General features: G+C 39.3%; 1 protein-coding gene across 4 annotated transcripts in view; it reads right to left on the bottom strand.

Moving 5' to 3' along the window:
* Positions 1–6,198: 6,198 nt before the first annotated feature.
* Positions 6,199–25,491, bottom strand: part of PKNOX1 (PBX/knotted 1 homeobox 1) — a 42,018-nt gene continuing 22,725 nt past the window's right edge. For all 4 annotated transcript variants that reach the window (XM_032191806.1, XM_032191804.1, XM_032191814.1 and 1 more), the window contains 7 exons: positions 16,196–16,366; positions 14,616–14,715; positions 14,029–14,126; positions 11,513–11,641; positions 10,400–10,476; positions 8,549–8,721; positions 6,199–7,573 (listed from right to left, as the gene is read on the bottom strand). In XM_032191806.1, the coding sequence (XP_032047697.1) occupies positions 7,362–7,573; positions 8,549–8,721; positions 10,400–10,476; positions 11,513–11,641; positions 14,029–14,126; positions 14,616–14,715; positions 16,196–16,366 (960 nt within the window). In that variant the 3' untranslated portion in view covers positions 6,199–7,361. The remainder of the gene's footprint in view (positions 7,574–8,548; positions 8,722–10,399; positions 10,477–11,512; positions 11,642–14,028; positions 14,127–14,615; positions 14,716–16,195; positions 16,367–25,491) is intronic.

Genomic DNA, 25,491 nt, shown 5'->3' with positions numbered 1-25,491 from the left:
AGAAGGCCACCAGATTTGTGGTCAAGCACTCTTGTTCCAGTACAAAAATTCAGTGAGACTCCAGTAACAGAATACCCTCTAGAAATTTTCTTTCTGGCCGCAGTTTGGATCTTACGCATGGAAACATATGTACTCATCCATGTCTTTGAAAAAGCTACCAGAACACTAATCAATGTTGTTTACGGAATCACACACATAATTAAGTCCCCTTGCCTGAAATCAAAAGTGGCCTGAATCTTAACGATGAAACAAACTCCCAAACTGAGCTATGCAGAAATGTATAACATAACTTGATGGACACTAAAGCGTTGAGGAGAGTCTCTGAAGTTAGCAGCTCACAGTGAAAGGCTGCAGGTGGAAGAAGGCACAGAAAAAACAGCATATCAGTGAATCTGTGATTTCTTATTTATGACCTGTAGAGTTTTCATTACTATGGAAAATCTAGTCTTAAAAAGGTTTGGATCTTAACAAAAATTGTCTCTGAATTCAATTTTATTACAACATTTACATTTAGTATATGCATCAGTCTGTATTTAGGGTACAGTGATAGATTTAGCAAAAAAAAAGCATGCTAGGAATACTGGCCAGGAGAAGGCCGTCAGACTGAACCTTCTGCCTTGTGCTGGTGGTGACACAGAAGTCGGAAGACCAACAGAGAGATAAATATCCATGAGTTCCCCCCCCCCCCCGATTTCTTCCATAAACTTTAGATTGCATCTCAGTTGCAGCAGGAAGATGAGCCATGCCTGACCTGGGAAGAGCACATTGCCCTTAGAATTTAGTAGGGTAGTAAAATTGTGGGGTTTTGTTAATTTTTTAAATTATTTTTATTTAATAGAGCACAGGTGTAATGCTGCATACCTTGTGCACTCTGGCAACACACAAATTTCAATCTGGATGTTGAATAAATAGTGCCTGGTGTGCCAACCTTCCCTGGTACTTTTTGCAGCATCCTCATTTTGCAGTGCACGTATGGAGTTTATTTTTCTTCTTTTTGGCATTGAAGGTACTGCTCTGGTTTTCTACAAAGAGGAGCATTTAGAAGCAGCCCCTAAGTTGGATAATAAAGGATTAGCATTTTGTAAACAGGTGCTCCACGAAAGCCAACACGCTAATCAGCTACTCATGATTACGCTTCCAATCCCTGTCGTGCCTTCATCTGGCAGGGGAATTTGAGACCAAGAGACCAGGAACATGCTCTTCTGGCTGTAACTCAGGTACAAGCATCTCCTCTTTTTTGGTTTTGTTTATTCTCTATAAGGAGAAATTTGCTCCCTGGGAGGAGTGGAGTTAAAACTCTTTCCAATCATATCATGGGGAGTTATGCTACTCGCAGGCACTCGTACTATGCAGTTAATCACAGATTAACACCTCAGGAACAAAATATAATCCCAAACACCTCAGGGACATATTCTGGAGTAAGCAGATCAGTGTAAAAAGACCATTTTCCTTGAAAATAGTCAATTATGCCTAGAATCACATGCTCATCAGTGCAGGAAGACAGCTGTTGTGCAGTTGCTCATGGAGCAGATGGAGGCCCTGACCTGGTCACCTGAGCAGTTTTGACGTGGCCCATGAGATCCCCAGGAATTTGTGAGGGTGCCCACACCCTGCCGTGACCTCCATCCTGCTGTCACCCAAGGGGATGCGCCTGCCAAGCAAGGCACAGCCACGCGAGGCAGGCTGTCTGTCTGCATCTGTGCTGAGTAAGACGTGCACGTCAAGTGAGTTTGAGTTTCTTGCTAGTTGAGGTGCTATCTTATCTGACATTAGGCTGCTGCTCCCTTCCTGACAATTCCTGACCTAGCAGGACATGATTTCAGGAACGTGTTACAGTCTACCCTGCTGAAGAAGTCAGCAGATGGGGCTCGTACCAGAGAATTCTTTTCACATAAGTATATATATACCATATATGCTTGGAACCATTATTGGAAGTTTGATGTCCATGCCATTTTAATTAACAGTTTTGAAACAACAACAAAAAGAAATCCCAAAGTCACACACATTATGGACTATTTACCTGCTAATTCTGTCTTTCATCAAAGCTGCTCCTGCGTTACAAAAGCATAATAAAAATCCCCATACTGTTAAGGACTAGTAAACATTTTTCTTCATTTGCATAATCAGGAAAACCCAAACAAACAAGAAGGCCCAAGACTGACTGCCCCAGCCAAAAACTGGTTAAATAGTTTGAAACTCAGCTCAAGATTTCTCAAAACCGTGTCTTTCAGCCAAACAATACTGCTAAAGTAATGCGAATGCTTCGCTTTAAAAATGTGCTTTTCCAGTTCACAGAGAACAGTAGTGTAAAAATAAGTCATCCACGAAGCACATTCTGATTTTTAATTTTATCCTTCGAGAGTTTGGTTGCTTCAAAAGTCTCTTAACAACTGAGGGCTAAAAAAAGTTACAGGTTTACATTTTAAAGATTGTCCATCGTGTAGACCAAACGTTGCCAACCCACTGGCAGATTTATGGGCCACTTCTGTCATGATCTGAAAACGCTGGATTCGATTAACACAAGGTAAGGATCTTTATAGTAGTCTACAAAGTTGGTAAGGCATTTCACTGCTTTCTCGCACATTGCTTTTTGCTGGCAAAAAACAGCTGTGATCACTCAGCAGATCCTAAATAACCGAGTCACAGAAAAAAAAAAAAAAAAAAAAAAAGAAAATTTTTATATTTCCAGGTGACATGAACAAACAAATAACATGATTTGGGCAATCACTTGAGAGCACATTAGTGCCAATTTCACTACACGTTACATTGGGTGATCGAGTTACTTCAGGACTTAAAATTAAACAACCCAGAACCGACTGAAAGAGCTCAGCAAGCCCAGGAGGGGCACGTGTGGAATCCGCACCGAGGGGGAGCTTGGCAAAACCAGCCAGCTTTGCTCTCCAGCTACCCTGGACAGTAAAGAGCTGAGAGTACTCGGCCCACGGCTGATGATCTGACGTTACAATTAAACTTGCATTGTCATGGACGTGCTCTGGTTTTAGGAGGTGGTGACAGTTTCAATTTATTCTTAGGAAACCAAAACATTTCAGGTAATTGTTTCGCATGCAAGGTTTTCATGGGGGAACCAAGTTCAGTTACATTTCCAACAGGATTCCAAAACTACATTTCTTGCCTATTCAACTCTGAAAACCAAGCTGAATATAAGGCTGAAAGGTTTAAAAGATCAGTCGAAGTAACAGAAGCCAGAAAGACAACAACGATATAGCACCTAAAAATGGGAGATTCACACAACGTTTATGACATTCATGTCTTGCATAGACAAATGCTTATTATTTTTTTTTTCCCCCTCAGGACAACTCAGCTTCAGAAAATAAATCTTAAATCAACTTTAATTACAGTTAAATGCATGTGTTTCGGTTTTCCAAAATACATTATTTTCTTTTTAACTGTTGCTACAAGTGTAATAGTTTTATGAAGCTCTCATCCCTTGGAAAGACTGTTTCACCCTTTGGGGCTGTCAAGTTCATGAAGTCAGGAAGCTGAACTGCTTTCCAATCCTCTTTCCCCACGTGATTAGAGAAACAAACAGCTCTATTATTCATGCAGTACGTCTCTGTGGCCCTGCTCCAGAAGAAGATCCATAAACCTGAAGCTACTTTTAGAACAGAGGAACTGGGAACTCTCATCCTTCAGTGTGGGTCTGTCTTCTGGCCATGTTTCCACATCAAAACGATGCACTGCACCCAGCAGAACCACATGAAGTTCTTCCCTTCTAATCCCTTCACCCACAGGCTGGTTTTCTCTGCAAGAAAACCTAGGCATGCAGGCAGAAGCAAGCTGAAGGGCTCTCCAAGAGGTTCCCACTCATGATCAGCATGATCAGGGACCAGAAGAGGGAAGCAATGCTTTTGCAGGTAAATGCAGCCCAACGTGCAGCCCTTACAGAGTTTCCCTGAGGTCAGCTGGACTCCACTTTGACCCAATATCCGGATCTAGGAAAGTCTCTGCAGAGCCAGAGCCATGCCTATCAATTATGTCTTCCAACATTTTTAATTTTTTTTTTTTTGAACAGTCATTTAAAAATACATACTGACCAATTTGGAGTTGATTTACTAAATAAAGTTGTTTCCAAAGATACAAAATAATGGGAAATCAGCTTGCTTGTCACAGAAGTCTTGGGAAAAGTGGACTGAAAACTCCGTTTTGGGTTAATGATCTAGATTACATTGGGAAAAAGTAAAAGTTTCAATAATTATGTTTGCATAAGAATTGCAGTAATTTAAAAACCAAATTAGCTCTTCTCTTGCCTACCAATACAACTTTAATTGGGGGTAAGGGGCAATTATACATGGGTTTAATGTTAGGTTCTCTATGAAGACTTTGTACATAACTGCCTAATGTAAACATTTTTTTCCAACTACCACAGAATAGTGATGCTTTGTTTAAACCAGCAGTCTTTCTTACACAGCAAAAAAGGAAGCACGTTTTCTTCTCAATTGTGAAAAGACAGCTGCATGTCTAGGCAGCTCATACCCCTACTCTCACCAAATTAAAAGACAGGGTTTGAGTTCCTCATGTTAAGTAATCTCTTGGATTACACTGGTAACTTTTCCAATTTTAATAATTGACTTGACCACATCTGTGTTTCTAATTTGACCGTAGAACTACTCCATATTCTCCCTTTCATAGGGGCTTCCATCAGCTTCACTTTCCAGGAATTTACCAACCAGCTAAAGACAAGGTGACAAATGTGAGACAAATGATCTACGAACCCCAGTTTAGTTCGTGCTTCCCTTTGGTGCTGGCTGCTTGCTGCCCTCCTAGATCTGCCGCTGAGCCATTTCCTTGCCTACCTTCAAGCCGGTGAGGAAAGTGCTGCTGTTGTGCACTGGTAACTGGTCAAGGAGGGAAAAGGCACTGAGAAATGACTTGTTCTTCTAGCATAGGCTGATTTGGAAAAGCACAGATTTGACCACAGCCCTGCACATACCGAGAAGTCATTACTCGGCTGCCTACAAGATACAAAAATTAGCACACCATTACATGTGGAGAAGGGTAGCTGAATAATCCCCCCAGGGAAATCAAAAAGCATAGCCAATTACACAGTGGAAATTGTGAGGGTGATGAAGTACTTGTAGAGTTGTAAAAAAAAAAAAAAAATATATATATATATATATAAAATCTGTCTCTCAGTTCTCATCATCTTAGGTATCCTTTGTAGGAGCAGTGGGTTGAATGTTTCCAGAGGAGCATGATCTGCACATGATAGCTTTCTTTTAAAGGTATTTTTGGGTTGAATTGGGTTTGACAATAGCTTTTGGGATAGTTAAGCTTTGTCAAAGTCTTCCTAATTAAATCTTACATGAGTCATTTGCAAGTTATGCTCTTTACAAACATGTCACATTAGTGGCAAAGTAGAGAACTTAGAAGAACAAAATTCTTTAGAAATTATCACTCCAGCAGGAACAGATCATTACAGTCTTTGAACTAGGAAGCAAAATCCTCAGTCATGAATAAACAAAAGCTATTGCAGAAACATCACTAGTGATGAGTAAAGCCCAATTTGTCAAAACAGCTACCAGTCACTTAAAACTAGTATCATTCTCCTTGTATGTGTACCAGTGTTATAGACATTTCTTTCTGAAGTTTTTCTTCATACCAACTTAAACATGACCTGTAAAACAGTCTTCAAAGACCTCCTTTCAAGCATTTAAGCATATAAAAAAGTACATGCTTGAAAATCCCACTGAAATCAATGGGACCTAAGCATATGCCTGAGTATTTTGTGAAACAGAAATTTAAGTATTCAATTAAAAATTTGCATCTGCTAGAGAGTTCTGCTCAAATACAATGTCTAAAGCTTCCATAAGCTAACATCCTTTTCCCTGTCATGTTAGAAATGCAACTAGATTTGATCTAAACAAGAGATTTCTGGCTTTGATCTAATCTGACAGAGGGACAAAGGGACAGGGGAAAAGAGGACACTGATCATACCGTGAAGACTCTTGGCATCTGTTATTTCTATTTAACAACGGGAAATATGAAGTTCCAAGAGTGAGCGTTCATGGATGAACGGAAAGACTCCAAACTTTGGGGGAAAAAATAAAAGGACTATTACCACAAAAAGTGTTTTCATCATTAGCTCTTAGATTTTAAATGACAATAGGATTTTCTACTCTAATAAAGCCTGCTGTATACTCTTGTAGTGACCTTCAGATTTGATTTTTTTTTTTTTTGCAGAAATCCATAAATTATATGTCTTTTTGTATTGGGGGAAAATATTTCAAATGCAATGAAATAGTGACAGCAGAATTCATGACTGTATAGTACATATCTTTTCGCTTTTCAGAATCAGATGTACAAACTATAAACTCTTAAATTTCTCTAATAACCGGAAGTGTCGTAGGCATTTCAATTTACTTACCTGAATACTCATTTAGCAAATATCTTCAGATACAAGTCTAGATACAGAGTTAATGTAATTTGAATATTAGTTTACACATAATATAAATCAATGTTTGACAATATCAAAATCCCATCAAACAGTGGGCCCCTTCTTATGCTATTATCAAATATACTATATCACTGTGGGATAGCTGAGAATCATAGAACGCTAGTATAGGTTTGTTTATTAAATTTGGTCAGTTTTCAGACCTTCCAAATAGGAATACTAAACATTTATTTTTCCCCTCTGGAAATTCTTTTTTTTTTTTTTTTTTTTTCCCTCCTGCGTAATACAGTCGTCATCCCAATTCCTAATGAATTTATAAAAATATTTTTTATCCAATAACCCCGGCAAGGTAAAAATAGGAGTTTTTATAGCAAATGATAAACAGGCTCACGGACTATGAGAGAAACTAAACTTATTTAAGTTGCCATACATTCGCTACCGAATCACACATCACCATTTTCTTTTTGTGTGTGTTGCTGTCCACCTCAGACTAGCAGTTTTTAAGGTGCAGAAGCATCTTTCAAATATATGCATCAAACTTAATGATCAATTTCCACACACTAGTGTCACATGCTTTAAATTTACATCACCTGCCCATCAAGAGCTGTGTTAAATAACAGCACTAATTGAAACTGCATAATTCTTTAGAAACTGCAGCACTTCCAATTCAGAGAATAAAGGGGTGCTAACATGGTTCTTTATATTACTAGATATAATTTTCTGAAATAAGAAAATTAAAAGAAATGAAAAAACACATTTGAAAGAAGTTGCTGCACCTGCAAAAACACTCTTTAAGCTTACTATGAAATACAAAAAAGTGCACCCTTCTATATCTACATATAAAACATATTAGAAATAAAACTTGTGTAAAATGTTTGCTGTGCAAACTATAAAAACAGTCAGTCAGTCCATTCTTTTTCCTAAACGTTTTGTCACACTCTCTTGCTTCCTACTGCAGAGAATCGCTGTTATCCAAAACCAGCCCACTGATATTTGTCGTTGAGAGATCTCCTCCATCATCTTCACCGCTGTCTACAGACTCATCCTCACTCTGCCCTGCCATCATAACTTGCTGAACAGCCAAAGTAGCACCATCAGATGACAAGGACTGGAGACTGTCTACATTCATGTTGACTGGAGCTGTAATTGTTACAACAGCACCTGCAGAAGCACAATCGTAGAAGTTTAGCATCTTTCTTGGTTTCTCAGTTTAAGCTATACATATGTATATGTAACAGATTTTGTTTCTAATTGACAGGAAGGAAAGCTGAAGAACGAAATTAGAATAAAAGCTAAACAGATTGTTTTACACTTAAATGTTAGGAAATGCCAGAATTAAGTTGGCCAAGAATCTTAAAGGTAGCTGTGTTCTGGACACTCATTACAGGAATTCTCCAATCTAGTCATCACAAGAGCATTTCTGCAGAGCATTACAGATTAATTAATTGCAGAAAAGTGGGAGTGTTCATAGAGATCCAAGGTGACTTAAATGGATAAAGCTGTTGTCAGATTCAGCAAAGGCTGTGGGAAAGGCTGCTACAAGATTGTGACGAATAAAGCAGCAGGCTGCAGGAGAGAAAGGATGGTCCTGAGATTAAAGCAGTTAGATTCAATTTAAGAAAGAGAAGTATTTGTTTGATCTGATGCTAGGGAAGTTACTTCAGTCAAATTCTTTGGAAACTATTGTATGTTTCTGCTTCCCAATGCTCAACTTGAAACACATGAGGCATATATAGAACTGCAGATGCTCAGCCCCTCTAGCAATAGCGAAAGGAATGCAAGCTGTATGGGGAGTCATGAAGCTGAAAGAGAAGTCCTGCTAGTCAAACAGAATGCTAGCAATGTACCTAACACTTACTGAGAGAACTTATGTGAGCATCTAACCTTCACTCTGTCATTTCATAACTTTTGAAATAAAAGCAACAGTCTCACAACATAGATTCTAATAAAATACACCCCAAACCCAGAAAAAAACAAAGGATGGAAAAAAAGATCACGCCTTCTGTTATGCTTTTCCAGATTAAAAACGTAGTCATGCTGAAATATCAAGCTCTCCCACCAGATGTATCAACCCCTTCGTTTCCCTGGTAGAGAGGAATTAGCTCTATTATCCGTGTTCTTGCCAGTTCTCCTTACCGTCTGACATTGTGAGCTCATTAGATTGCTGCTGAGCAACTCCTGAGGCAATGGAGTCAGGCCAGAACCTCTGAACCGGTCTGTTCTGAGCTGTTTTCTTCTTTGTTTTTGGAGTTTCAGAACAACTGGAATCCAGCATTGGCTGAAGAATTCGCCTTCTAGCATTGATAAACCTAAACACAATCACAAGTAAGAAGTACTTATAACCTGAAGGCAGTGAATGTTCTCTCTCTCTTGGATTCACAAAGTATGAAGTAGAAAAAAATGGAAATAAAAAAAAAACAACAACACAAAACAGAAGTATGAAAACTGCAGAGTGTCAATTCTCCCTCCCAGCTCCACTTGACATTCTTTTTTAGCATGTAAAACTAGAACTCCTAGAGCACTGGCATCATTCGATATTGGCAAACTAGCTAAGCAAGTACTTCTGTCATTTTGCTGCTAGCAGCATTTTCCCCCAGACCTCAGCTACGGAAACTCTCCAGACAGCATGACAGACATAAGTTTCAAGATCTTATTAAAAGCTAAGCACCAGAAAAGTTGCTGACAGCACAATTCAGAAAGCTGATACTCTACTAATGATACTCTCATTAGGGTTCACCTAAAATCTATCCCCATTCTAACCTAGTTTGTTTGGTCTGGTTTCATTTACTTCCCTAAGCTCCAGACTTAATTATTTTATAGGCTCACTAGCTTTCCCAGGCCTGGTTTCTGATCCAGGAGACAATACTAAACACATTTTTCAGATCTTATCCAATTCCTTTTCATTCCCCGATTTCCACTTGTTCACTCCAGCATGCTAATTATCACTCTTTCTCCTTTCTGCTAGTGAACAAGACGGTATTTAATCCGCATTTCACTTGGCCACTAGCAGTTAAGCAAATTAATTTCGCTGCAGGTAGCTGTGGCAAGAAGGAGCTGTGACTGAGGACAGCATTTCCTGCTAAGTCTGACAAAACACATCCAGGACCCATCTCTACCTGCAGTGGGAGGAAGCCGAGCGCAGCTGGCAGGTCCACCTAGCAAGCTCAATGCTTTGCGGAGACTTTAGCCCAGAGCTCCGTTGCTACTATGCCATGCAGACACAATTGCACTGATCCACTCCTGGAGCCACTGCACTGCCACTAGCATGTGTATTTCCCCACTGAACCCCTCTGCAGCCATGCAGCCAGCATCAGCTTTGAAACCTGAGGAAGATCCCTCCTGGACTTTCCTGCAATGATTTTAGGAACCAACGCCGTAGGCAGAATAGGATGCATGTTGGCACCCTCACTCCTCTTCTGCAAGGGCAGGCATGTTATCTTAAATCTGTAGTGCACTTCAGACAGACTAAAACATATTGAGCCACGAAACAGAGTAGTTGAGATAGCAGTTGACACTTTCCATTTGGTCACCACTGTTTAGGGGATAGCATCATTTGATAGAAGAGCAGAATGAAGATCTGTTGACAGTAATAGCTTTAAAATATGCAGCCATAATTACCATGAACACTTTTCAGAGCCTCAAGTCACCAAATCCCTTTAAAATTGAAATTTGTTACTTGCAGAGGAGATGTGAGAGTACTTCCATCTCTTTCAGCGGTAGAACAGAATGTAATTCTTAATGTTGCAAAGTTTTCTCAAGTCCTTACATAACTTAAGTGGCACAAGCACTATTTTACCTTATAAAAAAATAAGGTGCCTGTGTATCAATACATAATTCCTGTATTTTTATATACCTATTAGTCGTTACATATATGTAGTGCAGAACAACAAATTCAAACCCCGATGCCTAAGTCACACTCGTAAGTATTTCTGTCTTGCAAGGATGTGGAGACAACAACTGGCATTAAGGAAGAGTTTTTGCTCTTACCAGTTGTTAACCTGGAGTAGTGTCAGATTTGTTTGTGCTGCAATCTGTTTCTTCTCATCCTCTGTTGGATATGGATGCTAAACAGGACAGAAAGAGGGGAAAAAAAAGCACAACCTTCTGTTTTATTTCACCATCAAAAATAAGGACTCCTTTATTACAACTGACTAAAGCTATCTCATTCATTGTCAACAACCTTAAGAAACCTCACAAACTTTTATAGATAAAAATCATTTAACGAAATGGGCTTTGCTACACAAAACTGTTTTTACCCTTGAAAGAATATATCATACCATCAAACTGTTGATGTCTAAATCGGAAGAAAAAGATTCTCATGGATGCCAACCTTTATTCAACAATGTGATCTCTGGGCACCAAGCATGTGATATGATCCAATTAGTTATGCAGTCTAAAGGCAATGTCATATGAGAGTACCGACAAGCCTTTCTAGTTAAAATAAGCTTCCATTAACTCAATGGGCGAAAATAGTGTACGTAATGTAAGAAATGTGCATGAACTTTCCCTGTTTCAATTTTTCTGTTTGAAATAGTTTTAAAGACTGAAAATATCAACCTACAAAACACTGGAATATAACTTGAGAGCTGTTTATCCTTTGAGAATAAATATTTATACAAAAAAAAAAAAAAGACATTCTACTGTATGCACAAGTAGATAGTAACACACTTGGTACATATTAGGAGGGTTCTTGAAAAGGAGAGACAGCCAGAAAACTCAAAATTCTCCTCCAGAAACAGAAACCAGCAGCAGCAGCAACAAAACAAGCAAAAACATAAAACCACAGCCACAGATGGAACTATTTTTCCTTGTACTATGGACCAGGGTGTTGAGAGCAGTAAGTTCTCAACACAATGAAATGAAGAAAGATCCCTTTTACAAACATTTGAGCTCACAGGGTACAAATGTAACATACTGATTAAAATAATAATAAAATCAACTGACATTAGGCTCTGTGGAACTACTGCAAATGACTTCAGGAAAAATTGAACTGGGATTATGCAAACAACACCAATAAATTCACCTTCCTTATGAAGCAATATCATAAGAGGCCGCATAAAAAGAGTTACATAAAAACCCACGACCATGTTCAGTCCTTACCCCTATGTGCTGAAAAAGCCAAGATCTCATCACATTTGTAGCGTGCTTGGGAAGAACTCCTCTTTTATTTTTTGATGAGCCATCATCTTGATGCAAGATGCCTAGATCTTGGTTTAATTGCAACTGAAGCTGCATATACAATTTTAAAAGAAAGAAGAAAGTTAGCATAGTAATAGCAGTATTGTGTATCAATATGGGAATAAGTCATTTAGATAAGGAATGAAAAGAAATTGGACTGTAGACATACTTATTATAAAAAAGTTTTAAAAGTTCCAAAATGTCTTTATCAAGGGAAAATGATGTATCAGGTTTCTATAGTTCTCACATTTTCTGTAACTTTCCTGTTTTAAGAATTGCAACGGTTATCAGGGTGTGTACGTGATCTTGTGGCAAGAGCCAATGATTTGCTGTAATTAAGAATAAAGCCCACCCACGTGCTAGATGTCAGGTTAATGATCCTCTGTACTGATTTGTGCTACGTTAGGGTTTCAATTGACTTTTCACCCTACCAAGTCATTTGTACAAATGAAGAACACATGAAAAATGTAATGCTGAATATACCCACTGTGCAAGCATAAGCAACTATAGAGGCTGTAAAATAATAAAGATTTACGACTTAAGCTAAGGGCTTAAAGTAAAATTAATTATAACACTTGAGTTGCAAACAAAGGTGCTTAAGGTCCTGCTAAATAAATGAATCTAATTCTCAAGGAGCAAGAAGATAAGTGTCAAAGACTAACAAGGGGAACAGGTTCCAGCTACTTTAGAACTCTTAATTCATTTTAAGAAAACAGTAGGAGTGCTGTGAAGTTTCGTAGTTTTGCTTTCTTTTTCGCTTTCTGTTGATACATCAAATTGTTTGCCTGTTGGTTATCTGAACATTAGGGGATATGTTCTTAAGTGCTTAGGCAGAGATAATGAGAAACACAAACCTCATATGCAATTTATATTCTATTTCAGACAATTATAACTCATATCATTCTAAATCAGGTTTTCCAAACAACAGGGAGCAATTTCTTCAGGCCGGTCATTATGTCTACATCCTGTATGAAACAAACCTAGCTCAGAAATGACATTTAAAACTTAAGTTATCCAATTACCACAAATACATATTTGGAACATAGTTTTATTTGCAAAGTAATGTTTTACTTTCTAAATAATCTGTCTGCATATGGAGGCTTTATAATGAACTTTCAAATAAGCCTCTCCTGTTATTTCTTGTCTACATCCACAGCACCGTGGAACACTGAAAAAGAACTTCAGGAGGTATTTCCTGGGGGTGAGAAGGCATACAGGCCCAAAGTTACATATAGGTGGGTTTGGAGATTCTAGCTAACACTGAGAGAAGCCACAGATCCATACAGAAGTGCAAACCTACACTTTGTTTGTTTTTATTATTTGTGGACTTTTTTTTAAACCTCCGGGGGGGAAAAAAAAAAAAAAAAAAAAAAGATGCTGAGTTGGAAATAGAGGCATTTTTCTTCACAAACACTTCAGTCTAGGAAAGTAATTTCAGACATATTTCTGAAAGGTATCTGAGGACAGAACTGCATGTATTCTAGGGCAAAAAAATGGGTAAATACATACTTGCTACTACCAATAAAAACAAGATAGGAGTATTTTAAACATATTTTTTTAGTTGTAAGGTCAGAAGAGGGAAGAAAAGACAACACCAAGTCCGTGATTACCAACAGACTTCATGCTGTGGAGAGGATAGCTCCTCATTCACATTTTTAATCATCTCCACATGCCTGGAAGATTTGATTTAACACCTTCTGCTCCAAGAGAAAGCTAGCAAGGTTTTTCTCAACTCAAAATGCTCTAGTTTTCATGTTTTCTTTTCCTCAGTTATTCCTTTGATCTCTCCTAACCCAACTCTTAAGAGTATCCCTAAAAAAATGAAGGAGAGCTGGCCCTTATCTTTCAGGGTGTAATATAGAGAGGCTAATGAAGTGGTGCCCTATAGCCTGAACTCAATATTTTGGAAGTTTTATGGCAAAACACTTCTCAGCATAAATTCTGGAATACATAGTTTCACAGTACTGGTGGTTGCCATCTTGTTAAAATGTCAAATTTCTGATGACAACAATAGCAAAACATCATAAAGCAGTATTTAAATCTATCCTGCCAAAAACCTAGTTCAACAGTGAGGAAAGCTATAATCATGGGAAAATTGTCTACTATTTAATTCAGAGGGTTTGTTTGTTTTTTGGTAGTGGTTGGTTTTGTTTAATCCATGTACAAGTAATTTTCTTCCATCAGTTAAAAAAAAATAAAAATATTTAACCTGTTGTAACTATGATGACTTGATGTTGCAGAGAAGATCTGTCTGGGACGTTATGCCATATTAGAAAATTTGTAAATCCTATAGCAGTGCTTCTGTTAATTTTACATTAGTTACTATGCATGAGCACATAGATTACGCTGACAATGCATCAAATTTAAATCAAAATTCTTGAAAACAATGACATGTACGTGGACCCATGAAACTATTCTCTGAAGCCTGTGAAACACACCTGAGAATTCTGAATCCGAATAGTCCCAGGCGACAGTGCTTGTGTCACTACTTGACCTTGTGGAGTGACCACAGTGACTGGCTGATACACTGTCCCCCCTTAAAAAAAATAGAAATATACAGGTAAGTGAAAGCTCTTCAGATAGTCTCTTTCAACACAGAAACACATCATCACTATAGACAATGCCACAGGTCCGACAACACATCAGTTATTCTATTCTAGTAGTTATGTTAGTGTAGCAGAGCACATCTCATATTCTTTTCTATTCACAAGAATCCACAAAACAAAATGAAAGAGTAAAACACTCCAGTCTCTGATATTATTTAACTAAAGTAGTGTTGTAAAGAAAGATCTCTTAGTATGGTACTTAAACTGCTGCCTCCACTCACATGTACATACCTGGCATACACAGAAATTAAACCAACACTCAAAAACTGTTAAGGCACTCAGTTGTATTAAAACAACAACTTCTCAGGTATTAGAATTCAAACACATTTTATGAAGTATTTGTGTATTTTTTTTTGTAACAACTATAAAAGAAAACAAAATGAAGAGCAAGGTGCCAGTTTTTCTTTACTGTGCCATACCTGCCACTGTTGCCATAGTTACATTTCCCTGCTGCAATGCTGATGCTGGCACCATAATCCCTTGGGGACTGAGTGTGCCTGCAATGGCACTTGGAATTTGCTAGAAAAATAAAACAATTAGTTGGTTGATCTTTTTCTTTCTTTCCTTTTTTTTTTTTTTTTTTTTTTTAAGGAGATAAAGCATGCTTGTGTAATTTTGGCTCTAAAAAATACATTTGGAGCTTAAACACAGGATTAGCTTCAAAGAGAAAAAGACTTCATTAGAGGTTCATCATTACCTACATTAACTTTCTCATTATCACCAATCATTATCTTTGAAAACCCTCATGAAAGCAACGGTTAGAAAAGACGTTAAACTATCTGGAGAAATTTTAGGAGAGAAATGATCCTGAGGTATATAAATACTAAGAGAAAAAGTTTCCAAAGGCATGAGGGATAAAGGACAGATGAAATGGACCTTTGATGCTCTTATTACAAGCATCAAAGCTTTAGAATTTACCTTTTTAATTATTACCTTAATTCCTTCCAATTCCAAAATAATGTATTATGCATTCAAAGTAGCCAATCTGTTTTATTCTGCTCAGGATAGGTCTTTCTCAACCCTGACCATGCTAACTGCACATTCCTTAACATGTACGCAAAATCTCCATTGTTACCAAATGCAAAATTTAGTCCCTCCCGTCTCTACAGAAGCAAGGCTGTAACAGCCATATCAAAAACATCTTTTAAAAAATTTTTGTCAGACTGCAGGCTCTCCTTTCCACACTTCCAGGTACAAAAACTTTAGTAAGGAGCCCAGACAGTGAAGTTTAAGAGTCATCAAGACTTTTCAGAATACATAGCACCAAACACGTTCATAAATCTGAGAAGGACCGTCCCTTGTGACTGTGTCCAGTACATAGTGGGATGGCAGGGCTCACATTTTCCAGCACATAGGAGCAGAAACATCAACCACAATGTAACAACTGTTGCTTTTCAAAGTACTACAAAATACAATTGGTTATTGCATTTTGGTATGTCTGTGGTATATAAACTGATACTCACAAGTACACATATGGGTACTGTTCATAACTACGAAGTTATCACAGGTGATATGCAAAGACATACGTCTGAATATCTGGTGGATTAGCTTTGTATTTATCTATTAATTTCCGAATACAGGCTGTTTATAAAAGTATCAGCCATCTCAATACTTTAGTGAAGCAGACAAGACTAGGGAGATCTTCCTACTAAGGTGTTTTTTTCTGCCCTCTCTGTCCATTCTGTTTCCCTGCATCTCTTCCCAACCAAACTGCAAATCCAGGCAATTCTGAGTATCTCATCTTCCTGTAGTGAGGGCAAATCATAAAAGGAAGAATGACTTAAAAAGTGGCTAATTTCTGGTATATTTTAACACATTTGTTCATCAGGCAGTGGCACACAGGTGCACACAAAAACAAACAGAACTACTTCTAATCTTAATAACAGATTTTTAAAAAGTGAGAGAAAATGCAGAATTTGTTTGCAAACTAATAGTAATATAAATATAACTTCCTAAGGAAATCTAAGAAAAACCATACTTAATAGTACTTGAAACATACCTGAGATTGCACAGGTGAATAAGGACTTCCAGGTTCTCCACTTAATAGAGTTTCACTATTCATTTTTGTCTTCAGGCAGGCAATGTAGCGACTACAGAAATCCTTGCAGAGTTCATTAACCTTTTCTAGCTCAAGCAGATGGATACGTAGAACTTGGATTGCTTTTACCATCTAGGGAGTGAATTGGAAAAAAAAGGTACAAACGAAATGAAAATAACTTAATTTCAAAAATATTTCAATGTAAAATTTAAGCAAACACTACTTTCCAGTAACAAAGACCACCGAATTAAAGCAGAGCTATTAATTACTGAGCGCTGACTAGAGTTGTCAAGCTCTTCTCCTGGAAAGTGAAAGGAATCTGTTTGCATGCAAAACCCGTATCATTACATTGCTTAAGTAAACCATGATACAGGAGATACAACACGTAACTACACTATAATCTTTGCCTGTGTCACATGTGCCAGATTAGAAAGACAGAGCCCAATTAATAAAGTGATCTAAACATTTGTCATCTTGTTCAGCAAAGCTTAAAGTAATGAAGTATTTTTTCAATCCTAGAGCTCTGAAGTTCCTCTGCAAATGTATGTCAACTATGAACGACAACCCTGGGGTAGAATCTCTTGAGAACTTTCAAGTGAAGAGACTGCTTCTGCAATATATGAAAGAGCACTAAAACCAACGAACAAATCCATGTTTAAACAAAGACTGAAGTAGAGGAGGTACATACGTGACGAGAATACTTATGCTTACTGCGAGAAAAAGACATGTAAGCTTGGAGAGCTAATAGTATTTCATACCGCATAAAAATAGCTTAGGTGATTGTACGGGTCATGGCAGAAGATCAAAAGCTAAAGCCAAATCCAGATGGTCTGGATTTTGATGATGCAGTAGGAAATACAGGACATTCAAATACACACATAACATATCAGCAAAATAATTGCCTTTTTTTTTTTTTTTTTAATGCAATGTGCCATCTCCAACACTTACTTGCTACGCTAGATCTCCAAGAAAAATGTCCTTCACTTTTATGGATCTGAATAGGCTATAATCTTGAAACATAGTGCAGAGCTTGATTTTAGCATTATTTAGAAAAAATCTGTCATATGTAAAGGGTCATTTACCCGGCCAGAGCACTGAATGCAATGACCAGAAATGATAGCTTACTAAGTCATCCACTTATTTCTAGCTAAAGAAGCCAACTGGGAGCTGAAGTAGCCTTTATACAAAGCACCTGAAGGAGATCAAGGCAGGCAAACTTTCGGGTATGCTCCCCTCTCCTTCATGAGGACTTTAGCTTTTATTATGACAGACTTTTTCCCTGTTTTTTTCAGTAAGAGGTATTCCAGCTGCGTGATGGTCACCCAATTAAGAAAATGGTATGTTAAAATAAACTAGAGAAAAAAACCTGAAATGATAACAAAACAGGAAATCTTATCCCTTCTAAGGGCTATAAATAAATATAACTTTAAAAGCCCAGCTGCAGGAAAAAAAATGAGCTGTAGACTTGAGGCAGTTAATTCAAATTAAAATCCAGTAACCCTTGCAATTAAAATCCAGTAACCCTTACGACCTTTGACACCAAAGCCCTTTGAAATCCCGCGTGCGGTGGCCCAGTCTGAGGCCCAGCAGTCTTCTAGAGCAGCCCTCAACAGTGGTTGCCTTTAAAACTGTGTTTAAGCACAATCGAGTTAAACTATCCAAATTATCTAGATTTTAACCCAAAACAGGGGTCATCTACGTTTAAATACATTCTGCTCCTTTCAGCATTGCTAATGATTTTCCTGTAATGCTCCAATAGCCAAATAGTTTCAGAGACCAAAATCTTGAATTATAAAATTATTTACACAGGGCGGAACAACACAGAGAACACACGTTAGCCAGAAACAGATTTTATTTTAGCCCATCTCATCTTCCCTTTGCTGGACTGAAACCAAGGCAATGTAATATTTGAGAGTATTAGTGATGAATTACTTCTGCTTAGTAAGATTTTTTTTTCTTTTCTTAAATCATCACCCATATCTGTATTTATGTATTGGGACTTGTTTACAGGGGAAAAAAAAGATTAGAACTTAAATAGAGTTTCAAACAGATGGTTGATATCTGATGTGAGAACTGAATTCAAGTCAAACCTAACCATAAACCAAGGATTAAGCAACAACAGCCAGGTTTCTGCAGACACAGGCTGAACCACACCACTCTTAGAGGAAGCTGTGCTACTGTGGTTAGAAAGGCAAACAGAAATTTGTAAATACACCATGCCTGTCACCAGGACTTATTTACAACGACATTAGCTCTGGCCATACGGCTCATTGTGTCTTGCAGCACGGGTGGGGAAAACTTACATTTGCTGCCTCAAGTTCACGTTTTCCTTAAACGAAAAAAGAACCGCTGAAAACTTCTGATAGAACCACCCACGCTGAACAAAGCTAACAAAGGAATGCCTCCAGACACATCACAGCAGCAGCAATATTTCATTCTCATTTTCTAAGAAGAATGCATAGCTTCAAATTCTACAAAAAACACGCGTTTGTTGTGTAGTGCTACCGAGCAGAATCTGCTACAGCACTAAGGAATTGTAAAAGCCACTTGATTCAGCCTTTTCAGCTTAGAGAAAAAAAAAAAAAAAAAAAAAAGGAACACCATTTCAGAGAAATGCAGAAATACCTAAGTAAACATTAGATACAGGGATATTGTCAATATTGTTGTAAATAAAGGCAGTGGTAAGCTACTAAGCAGAGAAAGAAAAAATTACTGAAAAATTCACAGTTCTTGGTAAAACTGCTATCAAGAGCATACTCACATATAAATATAACCTATCTGGAACATCTTTAGTTCTAAAATGGTTTGGATTGTGCCTTTGTCCTGTCTTTTCAGTGCCTTAAGCACGTGGTACAAAGGGGCACAGAATACGCACTACATTAGTCATTATCCTCAACTCACCCTTGTTCAAGTACAACATACACCCACAACATTTTATGGATTTCAAGGGATACAGCAGAGGCATATGGCAAATACATATGTAGACAACATATCTGAAAGATCCCATGTATACTGACAAACAACCTTCTCATTCAGTAACTGTTCTCATTTCACAAGCAATTAAAATACATCCATATGCCCATTCCTAATTTATCTGCCTTCCCAAGCAAATCCTTATACAGGATTTAGGTCTTCAGGGGAAGAACACAAAGTCTGGGACAGGTGGCATTTGGTATTCATTTGTTTTGTTTTGATAACCTCTTGTCTGTTTTGAGTCCCCAGCTATGTGGCCAGGGGTCTGTGAAGCCTTACCAAAGTAATGTTTGATGAAGAAACTCAAAAACATGGCTTGTGCCCTCACAGAGAGAATACTAAAGTGACATCCATTGGTTTCATCACCACTACAACTTTTCCTGACACAACTGAAAATGCAATAGCGTAGTCTTTAAGAACAGGCTACTGAACCAAAAATCCTTACCCCAAATGAAACAAAAAAACTCAGGGGTCTTCAAAAAGGACAGTGTCCTGTTCAAATACAAAAGTGAGAACATATGTAACACATCATATGTTGTATAATTTCTTGGCTGATTAAAGCTTTATGTAACCTACTCTGACCTCACAGCTGACCCTGTTTTGTCCAAGAGGTTGGACTACAGACCTCCTGAGTTCTTGAGCTCCTAATCCATCATGAATCATCCTATGGTCCTACGAATGTGGTGAAATTAAACAAAAAAACAAAATGAAACAAGATTAACACTCATATATGGGAAGAGTTTACTCTGAACAGAAGTTACTCAAGAGATAGGAACCCTCCTGAAGCACTGTGATGTTTCTGCAATGGCTGGGTTAACAGCAAGCAACAAAAAAGTGTTAAGTTCTGAATGTCTTAAAACATAACTGTAAAAAGCTCTAAAAATTATCTGCAAATATTCGTGCTCTACAACTTCTTAGATACGGAGGAACCCATCCATGTTCATTGCAAAAATGGAAGAGGATTAAAGGAGAACAATGGTTCGTTGTCCTGTTAGCAAATCAAAGATCTTTTCTATCTGTCAATATGAGATGGAGATGCCAAGTGTCAGGAGCTTCAAGAGATGACACTCCAGAATACAAAGATACCTTTGAGCACTCTTTCAGCGAGAAGCAGGTGCATTTGGGAACATCTGTCTAGAAACACAGACCATCAAGACCTGATATTCTTAATAGCAAACATCTCTTCTGATGCTGGCACTTGACCTGAGGACTAAGGTGCAACACAGCAACAGTCCAATGATGATGAGGAAGTTAAAGCTCTGAGAAAGAGAGTGTGGGATTCCAGTCTAGCAAGTTAGATACAAACATGACCATCACCTTCTGCTTCTTTCCTGCTGGGACTAGGATTTGAAAATAGGAGGTCTGCAGCACTTCATGCAGATAATTGGCACTTATCAAATTCAGAGAAGACCGCTGAAGAAATGGTCAGAACAAGTGACCAAGAGTCATAAAGAAAAACAGAACCGCTGAAAATGTAAAGTCTGTCTAAAAGATATTTTCATATAGAGGATAATTCTGGTTTCAACAATATCATGTGCCATAGACTGATAGAAGAGCTAAATATTTATTGCATGAAACCATAACCTTGTACTTGTCTCTTTTACCTCCCTGAGTAGTGTGACCTGTGTAGAGCCAATGAAAGTGGAAGTGAGAAGTTTCCAAGTTCTACTTGGGGCCAATAGTTCTTGGAGAGCAAACACACAAACCACCAAAGAAAAGCCACTTTCCTTACGTTTTCAAAAGAATCACAGAATCACAGAATTTCTAGGTTGGAAGAGACCTCAAGATCATCGAGTCCAACCTCTGACCTAACGCTAACAGTCCCCACTAAACCATATCTCTAAGCTCTACATCTAAACGTCTTTTGAAGACTTCCAGGGATGGTGACTCCACCACTTCCCTGGGCAGCCTGTTCCAGTGCCTCACAACCCTTTCAGTAAAGAAGTTCTTCCTAACATCCAACCTAAAACTCCCCTGGCACAACTTAAGCCCATTCCCCCTTGTCCTGTCACCAGGCACGTGGGAGAACAGGCCAACCCCCACCTCGCTACAGCCTCCCTTGAGGTACCTATAGAGAGCGATAAGGTCGCCCCTGAGCCTCCTCTTCTCCAGGCTGAACAAGCCCAGCTCCCTCAGCCGCTCCTCGTAGGACTTGTTCTCCAGGCCCCTCACCAGCTTCGTCACCCTTCTCTGCACCCGCTCAAGCACCTTGATGTCCTTCTTGTAGCGAGGGGCCCAAAACTGAACACAGTACTCGAGGTGCAGCCTCACCAGAGCTGAGTACAGGGGGACGATCACCTCCCTAGCCCTGCTGGTCACACCGTTTCTGATACAAGCCAGGATGCCGTTGGCCTTCTTGGCCACCTGAGCACACTGCTGGCTCATATTCAGCCGACTATCCACCATCACTCCCAGGTCCTTCTCTGCCTGGCAGCTCTCCAACCATTCCTCTCCCAGCCTGTAGCTCTGCTTGGGGTTATTGCGCCCCAGGTGCAGGACCCGGCACTTGGCCTTGTTGAACTTCATGCAGTTGACCTCAGCCCATCGGTGCAGCCTATCCAGATCCTCCTGCAGAGCTTTCCTACCCTCAAGCAGATCGACACATGCGCATAGCTTGGTGTCATCTGCAAACTTACTGAGGGTGCACTCAATGCCCTCGTCCAGATCATCGATGAAGATATTAAAGAGGACTGGCCCCAGCACCGAGCCCTGGGGGACGCCACTAGTGACTGGCCTCCAACTGGACTTGGCTCCATTCACCACGACTCTTTGGGCCCGGCTATCCAGCCAGTTTCTAACCCAACGAAGCGTGCTCCAGTCCAAGCCAAGAGCAGCCAGTTTCTTGAGGAGCATGCTGTGGGAGACGGTGTCAAAAGCCTTGCTGAAGTCAAGGTAGGCCACATCCACAAGAGATGGACTGGAACTCCTGGGAGAGTGTCAGTCCAAAGACAACTACCTCTTCTGACTGGTAGATGAACCTATGTTAAAGACATTGCTAGAACATCAAGACTTCCTAGATCCAAGCTGATAAAATCTGTTCAGGAGCTGACAGATTCTTGTGTTTCTTTCAGTAGATCTTAAAACCCAACTTTGCATTTTCCTGGGATGCACTCTTCCTTGGAAGGAAGAGAAGCATCTCATACACCTCTAGGATGAAGGGTGAGAGGATGGGCACTTCACGCTTCAGAGAAGCCTTAACACAGTTTTGAGGTTGTTTTTTTTTTAAAGCATTGCAGGTTTTGAACTCAAATTGGGTCTGGTTCTATCACATAAATGCACATACAGAAAAAGAACAGGAACATAGAAATAACCATGCAAAGTCAAACACACACAAAAAAGCTTAATCCAGTCCATTTCACAGAGTACCTTAAAGATTCATTTAATGAAAAAAAATTCCATGAGAAAGTGCCATTTCCCTCCCTCTTCCCAAATTCTTCTGAGAAATTCTTGCTCTTTTAAATTGGCCATTAGGCATCTGCACAAGGTCTGACCCAATCCAGGAGCCATCAATATTAATGGAAGTGCTGCCATCCCTTTCACTGCCAGCTCTGTCTTGACAACGTGTCTGACAAAACCTTGCGCATGACATTGCAAAAATAAAAGGCCTAGTGTTTCAAAGCCTATTACTACTTCTGTGTTAACCATAACCCTTTGCCATGCTGTTCCAAGATCACTAACGAAACGTCTTAAAGTGGTTAACTAGAAAGAATAGTCCCTTCAGTTGGCAGGGACCTTCAAAGGTCATCTAGTCCGATTGCCCGACCACATCAGTGCTAACCACAAGTTAGAGCATTAATATGAAGAACAGAAGCCCTTCACATAGCGAATCAAAAAGATTGAAATATGGTTTAGAGGCCAGACCTAGCAATAAATGGGACAAGAAAATCCTTACAATGAAAGTTTGTGTGGACGTTACCCGTATTTCTCAGTGCTGACATCCTTTGTGCTACTACAAATGCTGGAAACCACTAATTAATGGAGAATGGAAACCAGAATGCCAAACTAACGAGAAGTAATCTAGACCTTAGCTTACTAAGAACTGCTGAAGGTAGAACAACCTAACACTGCTCTTAACGAAGTTGCTTTCTGGTCAAATTGATCTAATACCTTCTAGATTAACATTCTGCAGTCCTCTGGATGAAAAGCAAGCTTTTCCTTCGGAATATTCAAGGCATTTCAAGTGTGTGTGCAACATAAATTGTTGCAAGGATCATAAGAGCCCCCACAATTAGTATTTATGTCACTTCAAAACTTCTGGTATCAGGTATACAGGCAGCATGGGGCCAGTTAAGGCTGGCAGGCACTGGAATCACATTTTGCTGCTTTGGAGATGTTGGTTTAAACTTCTGTCACAAAAAAAAACTACGTGGAACAGTTTAGTTCTGCATGCCATTGCCTAAAAACAGCAAAAGGAAAAAACGGAACTGGCTGAATACTTGTCCAATTTTCTTACTTGAGTCAGGCCTGTGACTCTTGTTCTAACAGGACTTGAGCATGAGTCTTTATAGCACTATAAAATTGTCAATTCATCTGTCCTGGTTTCAGTTAGAACAGAGTTAATTTTCTTCCTAGTATCTGGTAGAATGCTGTGTTTTGGCTTAGGATGAGAAGAGTGCTGATAACACCCCAATGTTTTAATTGTTGCAGAGCAGTGCTTACACCAAGCCAAGGACATCTCAGCTTCTTGCTCTGTCCTGCCAACAGGCAGGCTGGGGGTGCAGTAAGAGCTGGGAGGGGACAGACCCAGGACAGGTGACCCAAACTAGCCAAAGGGGTATTCCATACCATCTGACGTCATGCTAAACAATATATAGGGGTGGCTAGCCGGGGGGAGGGGGCCGGACTGCTCGGGGTTAGGCTGGGCATCGGTCAGCGGGTGGTGAGCAATTGCATTGTGCATCACTTGTTTGTACATACTATTAGTAGTAGTACTATTATCATAATTGTATTATTATTGTTATTATTATTTTCCTGTCTTATTAAACTGTCTTTATCTCAACTCACGGGCTTCACTTTCCATTTCTCTCCCCCGTCCCAGAGAGGGAGGGGGAGGGTGAGCGAACGGCTGCGTGGTGTTTAGCTGCCGGCCGGGTTAAACCACGACATCATCTCAGTTCAGCTCTGGCTCCAGGTTGAAAGATTGCTTCCAAGCAAGCATTTATACCTTATTTGTTTGACTGCTGTAGCCAGATAAGAGCACAGGTGGAAAACCAGTAGTCATCTGGCCTCCTTGCTCCACCTTTCTGGCTTGCTCCTATTATCAGTCTCTGCTAGATTATTCTTTCAAGTGAATGGTTTATTTAACATTGGAGGTAAAAAGGACAGCAAAACCAGAAGATGTAACTAAGGTGTACCATATTAGAATCCCTTTTTACTACAAAATTTTCCATCTACATTAATTTATGTGACACAAGGGAGAAAAAGACTGCCACTAAACCCAGCTACAGTCTTCTCCGTGCACCCACCAATAATTCAAGCTGAAGAGTTTGAAGAATGTACCTACTAACTGCAAGTCACAGCTAACAATGTCACCACACATCAGGAATTCAAAGCCAAAGGTAAATCGATTTTGCAACTTGGTTCTGGTTTCCGACAGTACTGGCCTCAGTGGCCATGGAGCCCAAGGCACAAACAAATTCTTCCTCAGCCACTTAAAGCAAAGTCAACCAGATTCATGAAGCCCTTTGGCAACAGTAAATACTACATAAACCAAGGGACTTTGCCAGCCCTAAAATCATAAACAGGTCAATCAGGAGGAAGGAGTATTTGAACACTGTAGTTCATGTCCAGTTAGGTTTTGACTGTCTCCAAGGATGGAGACGTCCCCTCGGGGCAACCTGCTCTAGTATTCAACCTCCCTTACAATATTTTTTTTCCTTATGCCTTAATGGAATTTCCCGTATTTCAATTTAAATCTGCTTCCTCTTGCACTTTCATTGGGCACCACTGAAAAAAGCCAGACTGTTTTCTTTACTTCCCCATCATCCTCTCTGAGTCTTCTCTATTCCAGACTGCAGAATCCCAGCTCTCTCAGCCTCTCCCGTATGAGAGATGTTTTAGTCCTTTAATTACCAACACGGTCCTTCGCTTGACTCACCCCAGTATCTCTACTAGTAGTAGTGAGGAGCCCAGAACCATGCCCAAATGTGTCTCACCAGTGCTGAAGAGAGGGAAAGAATCACTGAGGTCAAAATAAACCACAACCACAAGCATTGCTCTCTCTTCATCCACTGAGCTACACCCACTAGATTCCAACTATTAGATTTCAGATATTCTTCTCAGAT

This window comes from Aythya fuligula, chromosome 1, assembly GCF_009819795.1.
Source record: "Aythya fuligula isolate bAytFul2 chromosome 1, bAytFul2.pri, whole genome shotgun sequence".
In the NCBI taxonomy this organism is placed as follows: domain Eukaryota; kingdom Metazoa; phylum Chordata; class Aves; order Anseriformes; family Anatidae; genus Aythya; species Aythya fuligula.
This window is presented reverse-complemented; position numbering and strand designations above follow the sequence as displayed.